The sequence below is a fragment of the Camelina sativa genome, chromosome 14 (assembly GCF_030686135.1).
Source record: "Camelina sativa cultivar CO46 ecotype springtype chromosome 14, ASM3068613v1".
Taxonomy (NCBI): Eukaryota; Viridiplantae; Streptophyta; class Magnoliopsida; order Brassicales; family Brassicaceae; genus Camelina; species Camelina sativa.
This window is the reverse complement of record NC_141893.1, coordinates 14,056,469-14,068,980: the sequence shown is the minus strand read 5'-3', so window position 1 is coordinate 14,068,980 and position 12,512 is coordinate 14,056,469. Positions and strand designations below refer to the sequence as shown.

General features: G+C 30.9%; 1 protein-coding gene and 1 long non-coding RNA gene across 2 annotated transcripts; both read left to right on the top strand.

The window, feature by feature from the left end:
• Positions 1-6,846: 6,846 nt before the first annotated feature.
• Positions 6,847-7,457, top strand: LOC104741599 (uncharacterized). The gene is made up of 2 exons (XR_760332.3): positions 6,847-6,957; positions 7,052-7,457. It is a non-coding gene; the product is annotated as an uncharacterized LOC104741599 (long non-coding RNA).
• Positions 7,458-10,219: 2,762 nt separating this feature from the next.
• Positions 10,220-12,216, top strand: LOC104741598 (F-box/kelch-repeat protein At1g30090). Its single transcript, XM_010462484.2, has 2 exons — positions 10,220-10,406; positions 10,657-12,216. The coding sequence occupies exon 2, from the start codon at positions 10,789-10,791 to the stop codon at positions 11,983-11,985; it is 1,197 nt and encodes a 398-aa protein (XP_010460786.1). The 5' UTR covers positions 10,220-10,406; positions 10,657-10,788; the 3' UTR covers positions 11,986-12,216.
• Positions 12,217-12,512: the final 296 nt, after the last annotated feature.

Below are 12,512 nucleotides of genomic sequence, written 5' to 3'. Positions count from 1 at the left end.
AGTTTTTGGTGTGAGTATCCCAAATACGAACTCGGTTGATTTGAAAGCCTTTTCATACTTTCTTGTGATGATGGATTGAATAGAGAGATGATATCTAGCATGGTATATAAAAAAGTATAGCATGTCTAGTATCCTATAAATCTGAAATGTCACAAAGGTGTGGTGTCGTAAATAATAAAAATCTCAGTTTGACCTTTTAAACTTGAAAACCGTGCATAAGAACATTACACGCATGTACATGTACTAAAACTTGAACTTTCTCTAGGTAGTCAAAAGATTTTATTTGAAGCTCGTACTAATCTCAAAGTATCTATTACAATATATCTAGTTGGTTTTGCTGAATATATGAAGACAAATCGAAGATATCTACCAACTTTACATGCTAGCGAACGATACTAACATCTTTATTTTACTGGAACAATTCTTTGTTAAAATTTTCACCGGAAAGTCATGTATATATAGACATAGATTGATCAATAATAATATGTGGGTGAATTATTACGTATATTGAGAGTATATTTTGTAAAACTTTGAACTCTTACTCGAATAACGGATAACAATTCTCCTTTTCTCATACGGTTACGACCGGAGTCGCATGCACATCGGCTAGGAAATTTACACTGAACGAAAAAAAAGCAATGCGAAGAATCTTCCGCAAATCGTTCTAAGAAATATAAATACAGTTTTATTTTGGTCGGTCCACGTGATATTATGTTGGGCAGGTGGGCCGTAGCAGAATATATACAAAAAAAGACTTACAATTTTGGTTGGGTCCACTCGACTAAATTTCTACGTGACTACTAATTTGGTCTTTGGGTCTCTATATATTTTTTTTTCTTTTTTCTTCCTTAAATTTCAAACCCAAAGACATATTTTTCTGGTTGAATTACAACTGCAGGAAAATATAATGACGCTCTCACTTTCTCAAAGTAAATGTTACGTGTCGTTAGCTTAACTATAATTCGAAGTGAATTAGTAATTTTTATAAACCATGTATATATATATATATATAACAATATACTGTAAATGTGAATGAGACCAGAGAAAAAGTTTGAAGACAAAAAAGTCATTAAAGAGATGGATGCATGAATCTGATGTCACCCTTTCTAAACTTAATTCCCAGTTGCATATTAATATTCTACTAAACATATCCAAATTCTGTCACTGTTTTACTAAACATAACCAATTATGTGTATATATCTATTGCAATGTCAGAATGATTATTCTATGTGTAGACCAATCTATCTAGGTATGCCTTTCGGCGTTTATTCTTACGTCGTTTCGGTGAATCTTCTAATTATATATACTTAGAATTAGAACATAAGTTTTCTCTGCGTGGCTGAGTAATTTGTTTTATATTTGTTTGTATTAGTAACTGATTTTTTTTTTATATATAGTAACTGAATTTTTACACTATATATGCAACCATTTCGACGTTTATATTTTAGTGTTTTCTTTCGGTTACAAAATAATTTATGTCTTGGCATGGAATATGAATATATGATGTTGTTCGCACGTTGAGGAAACTTATAACAAGAGTAGAGAGACAATAGAGGTGTGCTGATGAATAGGTTGTGAGATTAATGTTACTGTCGTATATCAACACTCTTGTCCTACCTTTCCCTTCTTGCCTACTCCCTGTTTTTGTTTTGTCTTTCAAAATTATACTTTAGAATTACGATATTTAATAAGTGGGATTCTTTTAAATCCTTTTTTCATGTGATTATATTTTTAGAATCAAATTTTTAAAAAGAGAAAGTTTAATGCGTCATTCTCTATAGGGTAGCTAGTACTAAAAACATCACATGATGCACAAATTTAACTATAAAACAATATTTCATATAGAGTTATATATATATATATATAATGTATGTTTTAAGAAAATATGAGATACTAGATTATGATCCGCGGTATACTGCGTGGTAAGTTTTTTTTTAATTTTTTGTTAATATACTATTTTAATACTAATTTTGCTAATATACTCTTTTGTTAATTTTAGTGATTTAATATATAAATCGTGGTATACCGCACAATAATTTTTGTTTACTACAATCTTAATTAAATCAGTTTGATTCGACATATTTTATATTGGTGTTGTTAAAACATTAAAATGAGGTTTTAACCCGTATTGAAATATCATATTACTGATAGTTTACTTTTTAGTATTATCAATTCAATCCTGTAATGTCATATAACCCGTCATGTAATATAACTCGTTTGTGTAATTTTAAAAATTTAATATGTTTAAATATTTATAATTTTAAAATTTTTATTAAGTTTAGATACATCAGTTATAAATTATAGACTTCTTAAAATTTTATAATTTACTATATACAGTATATTTACTATATATATATGTTAAACACACACTTTTTATATTAATTGAGTAATCTATGTTTGTTTTAAAAAATTCAAATCACAATATATGCAGGAAAAATACACATTTTTATTAACTTTATGTATTATATGATGATTCACTACGTTTAAATTTTAAAATCAAAAGAGATGATAGGAAAATAATTTTTTAAATCTGAAATAAATCTTCTTAATATCTATATTAATTATAGAACATTATATATATGAATATTTAAAATATTTTAATTGTGTTTGGTTATAAGGATTATAAAGAAAATTAACTAAACTTGTTTAGATATGAATATAAGCATTAAATAGCATTCAATGTAAAAACTTTCCAAAAAATATTTTTGAGCAAAAACTGCTACAAAAATACTAGTATGGATAGATATGTATGTGTAAATGGTTACCAAAGAAAAAAAGTTTACAAACTTGGTAAGTAAATAACTATTTTAGACGATAAGTTTAGTCACTCGACGCTAGTATAAAACTGAAGCCATATAAACGGGTTTCCTTAGTCACCAATTTCACGTAACATGTATTAGCTCCATCACCATATATTACCTTTGGTTTTTGTTTGCAATCTTCTCCTAGAAGTAAGCAAATCTACAACTATCTAGAGAAGAAGTTCTACCGTAAAACGTTTCACAAACCCCATCGAAGATCATGGTCAATTGCCTAACACATTCTCTCCATATATATATATATATATATATGTTATAAATTAATACGAACGGTATATATTGTTTTCTAACGATCCCACATAATGTTTCACTTTTGAAAGTACATATTATTCTAGTCTTCACACGATAAATTCTTCAATCATGATTTAATGATATGAATTATGAACCAATATGAACGCTTTTAAATAGTAAAAATATATGTTTTACGATAATTTGCATGACCTTCAATTCATAACTTATAGTTATATAGACAAACAATAATTCTTGGTTATAAACTTATAAATTATAGAGAAATACCCTAAAATAGCACTAAAACAAGTTTTATGGACAACTTTAGCACACATTACAAAATTTTCCAAAATAGCACTATTTAACACATTAAAATATTTAAAATTAATTTTTATAATTTTTTTTTTAGGTTTGGGTTCTCAATTTCACATTTAGAATATAGTTTGAAGGGGTATGTTTAGTTTTTTGAATTTAAGATTTAATTTTGAATGATTAATTGGTGTTATTTTGGAATTTTATTGATGTTGTGCTAAGTTTGGAAAAAAAACTTATTTTTGTGTTATTTTTAGAATTTTATTGATGTTGTGCTTGTTAGTTTCTCTGCAAAACTTGTATAATATCATGCATTGAAATTGATGCATGTAAAGAACACAAGTATATACACAAAATCACATAGAGTAAAACTTTATGAATTTTCAACTTAAAAAAAAATGATAATTAGTGGATCTACCCATGGCATTTTATATTACTTTATATCTCTTCACCTTTCAATTTCGACCTGATTCGTAACATGGAAGAGCCAACCATGTCCACTTGAGTCATGAGTCACTTATGATCATATCCTATCATGCAGATGCAGATATGTTTTGTCACATTAATGAAGCTACACGATCTGATCATGAACTGACAAGAGGGTGAAGTATGCAACTAAATGGACATTGATACATGCATAGAAATATGTAGAAGTGCATGTGTAGTGGTGCAAGTAGATGTATATAAAGCTGTTGTCGCAGCACATTACATAAGAATTGAGAATCATGTGTAGGGTCAATTTTAGGGTTGGCAAGAGGTAATTTGTACTTGAATAAAAGTCCTGTTGGTTCTTAGTTGAGATGCAAACCTAACTTTATTCAAATTTGGTAAAAGTAGGAAGACTTGTACGATGTCCATTTGCTATATATAAACATTCACAACCCTTTGATTCTTGTATAGCCAATATTTTCTTGAATATTTTCTTAAATTTTTTTATTATAATTATGCGGGTTTCAAATCACTACGTAATACCAGAAAACATGTTACATGGGCAGAATCCAAGCTAATATAAAATTCTTCACTAGATACTTAATTACCATCATTTCGTTCCCTTTATTTTGACAGGATGCTAAAAAGATCACGAGTCTTTTTTTTTGTTTTCTTTTCTTTTTCTAGTAAGATGATAAAAGAGGTATTTCAAATCATAAATCGATTTAAATATTATTAATAATACAGTATACCAATAATAATTAGATGATCGGTTGGAATATGTTTTCGTGTTGTAAAACTTGGTTGTAGTAATGTTGGTCGTACCTGTAAGATTTAAGTTGTGGTTATGTACGCCTAGAAATGACTGCACCTATTTATCATTTCTCAATATTCAAAAACAACAATGATTATATCAACCGTGAATTTAAAATTTTATGAAATATGTTATAGAAGAAATCCATTTATACAAAAGTATAAATTAAGAATGATAAGAATAGAAGTAATGGAAAATTTATCCACTCTATCTACACCAAGTGAAGCAATTCCAAAATCATTCATCCATATATAATAGATATATGCATGCAAGTTGTTTACAAGTTTGTCCTCTTGATGAGTAAACAACATGACAGATCATATCAGTGATTAGAGAGGCTTTCATATTTGCTTTTGCACCGGATACTGCCACTGTCTGAATCACTCCAATTTAGGTGGACTTGAAAGCAACTTTGAAAAGTTAGTTTCAATCAGTAGTTTTTGTATGCATAATGGCACTGTCTCTCTTTTTTTAATATATTATATTTTAACTCTATATTAATGTTATTTTGTATTTCTGATATTTTGTTCTCTATCTTTTGTCCTATTTTATGGAATGTTCGGTCCTGTATATTTGATGCCATATAGTACTGTGTAAAACTTCATTGTAAACCATTAATATGATGTTTAGGGCGGGTTTCGTACTTCTCCATGCATGGTCTCTGAATTTTTTTGTATGTGATTTCAATCTGTAACGCCAATGACAAGTATATGTATCTAGGGATTATACTCTTTTTAGTTTGAGAATTGTTTTTCTTACACTTGTTTCAATATATAATGTGTCTTCCATTAGGTCTATTTTATTCTATATCATCTTGTTTTCACTCGTCTCTCAGTAGAAAACAATCAAAAGATTGTGTATACACTACAGATATTGGACGATATAGCTTCGGCATTTGTCACGCTATCTTTTTGTAGCAAAATATTGCGATGATTAGTTACTAATTAGTTACAAAAAATTAAGTTAAAAGTTTAGAAGCAAAATTATAGTAATTTGGAATAATTAATGACACCACTAGATACAAAAAGTAGTCTGTGAAAAATAACCACTGATAAAGCAATATGATATAGTGAACAATCAGAATGACCTTTCTTTTTTATATATAGAAGAGAGAATCCGAATATCAAACTCGGATTAATTCTCATGATTTGTAGTAAATCGACTAGACCACTAGAAACAAAGGAAACTCATGTTTTTTAAACTCTCTATTTTTAGGGTTTAGTGATGGTATAAGCTCGATGGTACATATAGTTAAACAACCATAGTTTAATCTTATATGTTGACTACAAAAGAAAAGAAAGGAGGAAATAAAAGAAATGGGCAGACAACTCGTAAAAAAACAAGCGATCTCATTGGCCAAATTTGCTTTCAAAGTAAAAAGATATCTCATTGGTGTGAATATGACCATCCAACAAGTGGCTTCATCGTTTGGAGACAAATTGTACTATGTTTCTCTGAACTTTTGATTTTAAAGGCATCTTCCACTCATTTCGTAGTGCTTCATGACAGAGATTTTTTTTCGTCTCTACCTTTTTCTCATTTTTTTTTTGTTCATAGTGGATGCACTAGTAAAAAACGTTCATATAGCTACGGGATTTTGTTACGGGAATAGTTGTAGGAAACTATTACTACAGATTGTTACTAATTAGTGACTAATAAGTTGAGAAAAAAAATTGTAGCTAAGATGTCACTAAATGTGGTATTTAGTTATTGAAAGTGTCAATTTAAATCTGTAGAAATTTTACGACATAGTTTGTGACACAACATGTTGTAGGCATGTTTCTCACAATTGAAATCGTCACAAAAAGTAGTTAAAGATAATGAAAAAATGTAAAATAATGAAAATATAAGTGTAACAATCTGCTATTAATTAAAATAATGAAAATATAAGTGTAAAATATTTTCTTTATAAGTCTTAATTAAAATCAAATCTAATACGTTTTAGATCCTAAACTCTCAATATCAAAACTATAACATTAAAATGAGACCAAATTACCAAAATTTTATCAAAAAAAAGAAAAGAATTTTCTCATTGACTAATATAAAATGGCAAAGATTGTCCTTTGGTTTATCAAGAAAAACCCATTTTTTCTTTATAAGAGATACACGTCATATATACGTTACGTATTATGTAGAGTATCTGTATGTCATATCTTTATTTCATTAATTAAAAAGTTATAGCCACGTGTAATTAAAATAAATAAACTAAAACCTAAATGCTCTTCTTCTTCGTTGCTTTACCTTGTAGCGCCGCTGGTAAGAGAAGTTTATGTTCCTTTTTCTCCAGATCTAACCGCAAAACACATGGATTATACTTAGATTTAAATGTTTTGACAAAAAATTTAACGCTTCTAGGTCAATACTTAAAGAAGTTTATGTTGTTTTGGTTTGTCACCTTCTCTCTCTCCTTCTCAATGTGTTTTAATTATTTCTTTGATTTGTATTTTAGGTTTCATCGACAGATCTGAAGAATTAGTGTCAACAGCGATGTCGTAGGTGGTGGATCTGAAGACCATAGTGTCAACAACGGCATCGGAGGTGGTGGATCTGAAGACCCTTGTGTCAACGATGACGTCGGAGATGGTGGTGGAAGTGAAGGACCACCGAAGATGCTCGCACCTTTTACCACCGCCACTACGTTTTGAAGCTTCCGCCAGTTCACCACCAATACATCTCGGCCGCCGCCGTCGTTTTGTTCTCCGTTGCTCCGTCGCCGCAATAATACATCTCCGTCACTCTGGCCGATGCTATAGATATAGTTGTATAGATATATATTTATTATACATATAATGAATTTAAGAAACAAATAAAAACTATTATTAATTTCTTTTTCTAATTATTATTTTTTTTTACTTTTTTTTTTCGCATTTTCCCACAAATTATGTAATGTCTAATTGGTAGCACTTTGCTACAAATCACCATTGAAAAGTTTGCTACCACCAAATAGTTATTAACTTTTTTGGTCACAAATTTGTAACTAATCTTTTCTTGCTACAAAAATCATGAGATAACTACAGAATTATTAGTAACTATATCACAAGTTTTTACTAGTGATGTCTTTTCGACTTAGTTCGTTTGGCTTCACCATTTCGACTTAGTTCGTTTGGCTCACTGTCGGCAGTGATGAACGAATCTTACTAACTGTTTCACAGTTTATCTCTACAACTCATCGATTTAAATCCTGAAATCACCATGATAATTCCTAGAAGATACACAACAAGCTATTGTGGCTACTGCATTGTAGTATAGCATGTGATAATATGTTTTAGGGTATATTTCATACGTTATACAAGTATACGTGCGAAGAACACATTTAAATATTTTACAACACAATATGATATATCTAACAATCTATGTAGCAAAAAGAAGTATTGAGCTTAATCAGAGAATTGTTGCAAGTACGAAATTTCGTTTATTGTTAACATCTGGTCCAGTTTTTATTGGTCTATCCCCGCCGCTTTTGTTTATACGGGTCTTCTTTATTTGTAAGGAGTGCATTTTAGAACCCTAACTCACATAAGCTTACATAGTTGACATATTGAAGGTTTGATTGGATTATTATAGGTCCTTAAGAAGTTTTAATCATGCTATTGCTTGATCAATTAGATTTGACCTAGCATCAAAGATTTTATTCAGGTACATATGGACTCAAAATACCTTTTCAGGTTTATGGAGATGTTATAGTAAACATTTGAAACCAAAGATAATAAATAGTACAACTTTGATTTTAATTCAAATTTAGCTCTCCAATAAAAAGTGTTTATGCTTAGGTTTTTTTACATTTTCAGTTTCGGTATCTTTTTTCGCAACAGAAAATAAAACCACGTCTAAAGTATTTAAGTTCCAACTTGATTATTATATATCTCCTTTTATTCGATTTGAATTGAAATGTTTTGTAGCGTTGAACACTCCCGTTATATATGTATACTTTATAGTTTATACACACACCTTAGATTGATTACCAAATATTAACACATGGTGAGCACCAAAACACACCAAAATAAGGGATAATTCGGTTAGCCACATGGACTGCACATACGGCTATAAAGACTAAGTTGGTACAATAAATTAAAGCTCACCAACTTATCATTACAACTTGTCATTGGAAAGATCTCATGTCTATATCTATCACTACTTTAAAGAGGCAAAATCATTTACATAAATATTTAAGAATCCGACATATACATGCATTATTCAAGAAAATTCCGATACTGGATACTGTTGGCACATGGAACGATCTTTATGCATATCTTTTCGTGACCATTTTCTGATTTTTTTTTTTCCATTTTTTGTGTGCTTGATTACTTAAAAATTCTGAATGATTGAGAGTAATCGAAAATATACAACCATTTAATGTTTTGGAGAAAAATATTGAAAACCAATATACTAGTATTTGTTTTTGTCCATTATAAATAATTGAGAGAATCCTATGGTTGTGAAGAACTCACCGGAAAAACTACCAACGGCCAATACCTACCAAGCAATGGTCATAATCGTCAAATTTATTGGTCGTATCTTCTTTTTATTTTATTTTTCTTTTAAAGAAAGTGAAGTACCACCCTACTTGCATAAAAGATTCGTCCAGAAAAAATATCTCTGCAAAATAGCAAGATGGTCATATTATTCATATTCATATATTATACAATTCATTGTTAGAAGGCTATAATATGTTCGATGGACGAAAAAAAAAAGGAACATCTTCGAGTTTGACGGAAGATTAGATTATGTCCTGTCCAAAATAATCTCCACAGCATATAACGAGATGATCACATGATTCATTAGCGCATCTCAAATTTTATATTCCACGTTCTTTATCAACTATTATAACGACACAGTTGATGAATCATATCTTTAAAAGACATAATTTCGTTAAAACTGGCTTAGATTTCAATTAGTAATCTATTAGAATAAATCCCACATAAAACTTTGCAAATTTGAAACTAATATATTTAGTAATGAGTATCTCCTGCCAATTGGTTTTGAGTTGGACTCCATATTTACTAAAATAATCTATAAATTATTCTTACATTTTATCTATGATGTGATTTTTAATCATAAATCTTTATAAATTATAATTAATATTTTATGACTTTTAAATCATAAAATCTACATTTTTTTAATCATAAAATCTACATTATTAGATGAATACCCCCGTACTTTATTTCTAATATTTTCAAATTCCTTTCATTCGTTAGTGTTTAGTTACCCTCAAAATATTTCAGAATATCTAACATTTGATTGAAAATATTTTCTTTTGTTGCGCATAACGTCAATAAAATCAAATTTAAGTTATGTTATCTAAAACTGAACTTGAAAATTTCATCAAGAACCTTGTGTATCACCAAATGTAACCAGGCCATTTATTTAATGGGCCAATAATATCACGTAGGCCCACTAATAAGCCCGTTTAAGTAGAAATACCCCGCAAAAGGAAATATATTCGTATATTCCCTTGTTAATTTACAGTTTCGTACGTAATCATTCTTTATAAACTTCATAAGATAATAATTAATATTACTTACTATAAGGGAACTGTCATTAGGACATCTACAGAAAAGATTTGCGGCAGTTACTTAAAAATAAATATAGAAATGGATACACACATTTTTTAATATATAGATGTATTATCAGTTGTTTAAAAAAAAAAAAAAACATATATTATACTAATTTGCCCAAAACGATCACGTCTTCTCTCTCGATTACCAAAAAGAAAAAAAAAACAAAAAGGAAGAGCTGAAAGATTCGCGACGAAGCAAGAACAACAGTGTTGTGTTGTTGTTATATCTATCGCCGCCCTTTGTTCTGTAAGAATATGAAATTATCTGATCATTTTTGTCTTCTTTATGTTCTTTAGCTTCGATCACTTGTTTCTCTGTTTCTTTCATCGACTTGGCTTCTTCTTGTGTGTTGTTTCTTTTTTTGCCCCTTTCTCTTCTAGGGTTTGATTCTATGAATTCGAATTTGGAATCTTTAGTTAGTTCAATCAATTTCTATTACAGAATCTGGAATTTGATTAGTCTTAGTGTTAGTGATGATACTGATTCTTCATTTCAGGTTGAACAAGAGTAGAAGAACCAAAGTTGGAAACTTTGAGCTTTTCCCACTGTTTAAAATAGTAAATTACTGATCTTGAGAATCTGGAATTGAAGCAAATTTGAGTGTGAAGAGAAGAAGAAGAAGAAGAAGATGCAGAGGGTAAGGGTTTCATCTCAAAGAGCAGCTGTGCATAAGCTCGGTGATTCTCAGATGACTTTATCTCCCAAATTTAGAGTAGCTGCATCTGTTCAATCCACATTGTTCGATAGATCATCTGAACTAGAACTGTCTCTTAGTGGAGAGCCTTTGATTCCGGGTTTACCAGACGACGTTGCGCTTAACTGTCTTTTACGGGTTCCAGTGCAAAGCCATGTATCTAGTAGATCCGTGTGCAAGAGATGGCATCTCTTGTTTGGTACTAAAGACACGTTTTTCGCCAAACGTAAGGAGTTCGGGTTTAAAGACCCGTGGCTGTTCGTGGTTGGGTTTAGTAGATGCACTGGTAAAATCCAATGGAAGGTTTTGGATTTGAGGAACCTCACTTGGCACGAGATCCCTGCTATGCCTTGTAGAGACAAAGTGTGTCCTCACGGTTTCAGATCGGTTTCGATGCCTCGTGAAGGTACTATGTTTGTGTGTGGAGGGATGGTTTCTGATTCTGATTGCCCTCTTGATTTGGTGTTGAAGTATGATATGGTGAGTAATCATTGGACCGTCACAAACAAAATGATAACCGCGAGGTCGTTCTTCGCTAGTGGTGTGATCGACGGGATGATATATGCAGCTGGTGGGAATGCTGCGGATTTGTTTGAGCTCGATTCTGCCGAGGTTTTGAACCCTTTAGATGGTAGTTGGCGGCCAGTGTCGAACATGGTCGCACACATGGCGTCTTATGACACAGCAGTATTAAACGGGAAGCTATTGGTGACTGAAGGATGGTTATGGCCGTTCTTTGTATCCCCACGAGGTCAAGTTTATGACCCGAGGACTGATCAATGGGAAACAATGCCTATGGGGTTAAGAGAAGGATGGACAGGGACGAGTGTAGTGATATATGATCGGTTGTTTATAGTGTCGGAGCTAGAGAGAATGAAGATGAAAGTTTATGATCCGGTTACTGATTCTTGGGAGACGATTAACGGGCCGGAATTGCCTGAGCAGATTTGTAGACCGTTTGCGGTTAACTGTTATGGAAACAAAGTATATGTGGTTGGCAGGAACCTTCACCTCGCGGTTGGGAGTATTTGGAGGTCGGAGAATAAGTTTGGTGTGAGGTGGGAGGTTGTGAAGTCGCCAGAGCGTTATGCAGATATAACTCCATCGAATTCGCAGATTCTTTTTGCTTAAAGGAGCTGGTTGGTTTTGGATTACATATTGTTATGAATAAGTAAACATGTCTCTTACAAGCACCATGATGTTTGTACTATAGTATCATATGCATATGTGTGTATGTCCGAAAGAAAGTGTTATATAATATACATAGATTGAAAATGTTGTTTTCTACAAAGACTGTAATTTTTTCATACATACTTTTAAAAGTCTGTATCACACAGTATAATTCATACTACTGATTCAAAAGTCTGTATTACATGAATACTAGCTACAAAAATTCTATTAGGGATTTGATCAAACTCATCTTTGCCATAGATTCTATTAGGGATAAATTCTGATATAATTGATCAATGAAATTCTTTAAATTAAATTTTTTTATTGGTTAGTTTGTTATTAACTAGTAAAAATTATGTAGATAGAAAAGACAAAAATTGTAGATGCATTGTGGAAATTGCAGCTTTTGGATGCCGTTTGGATCATTGGCCTAAACCAAAATGATATGGGATCTTCTTCCCTTATTGCATAACCATAAAGAAAAATGT

Excerpts from the sequence above, each read along its gene's own strand:
- LOC104741598 (XM_010462484.2), top strand. The coding sequence starts at position 10,789 with ATGCAGAGGGTAAGGGTTTCATCTCAAAGAGCAGCTGTGCATAAGCTC.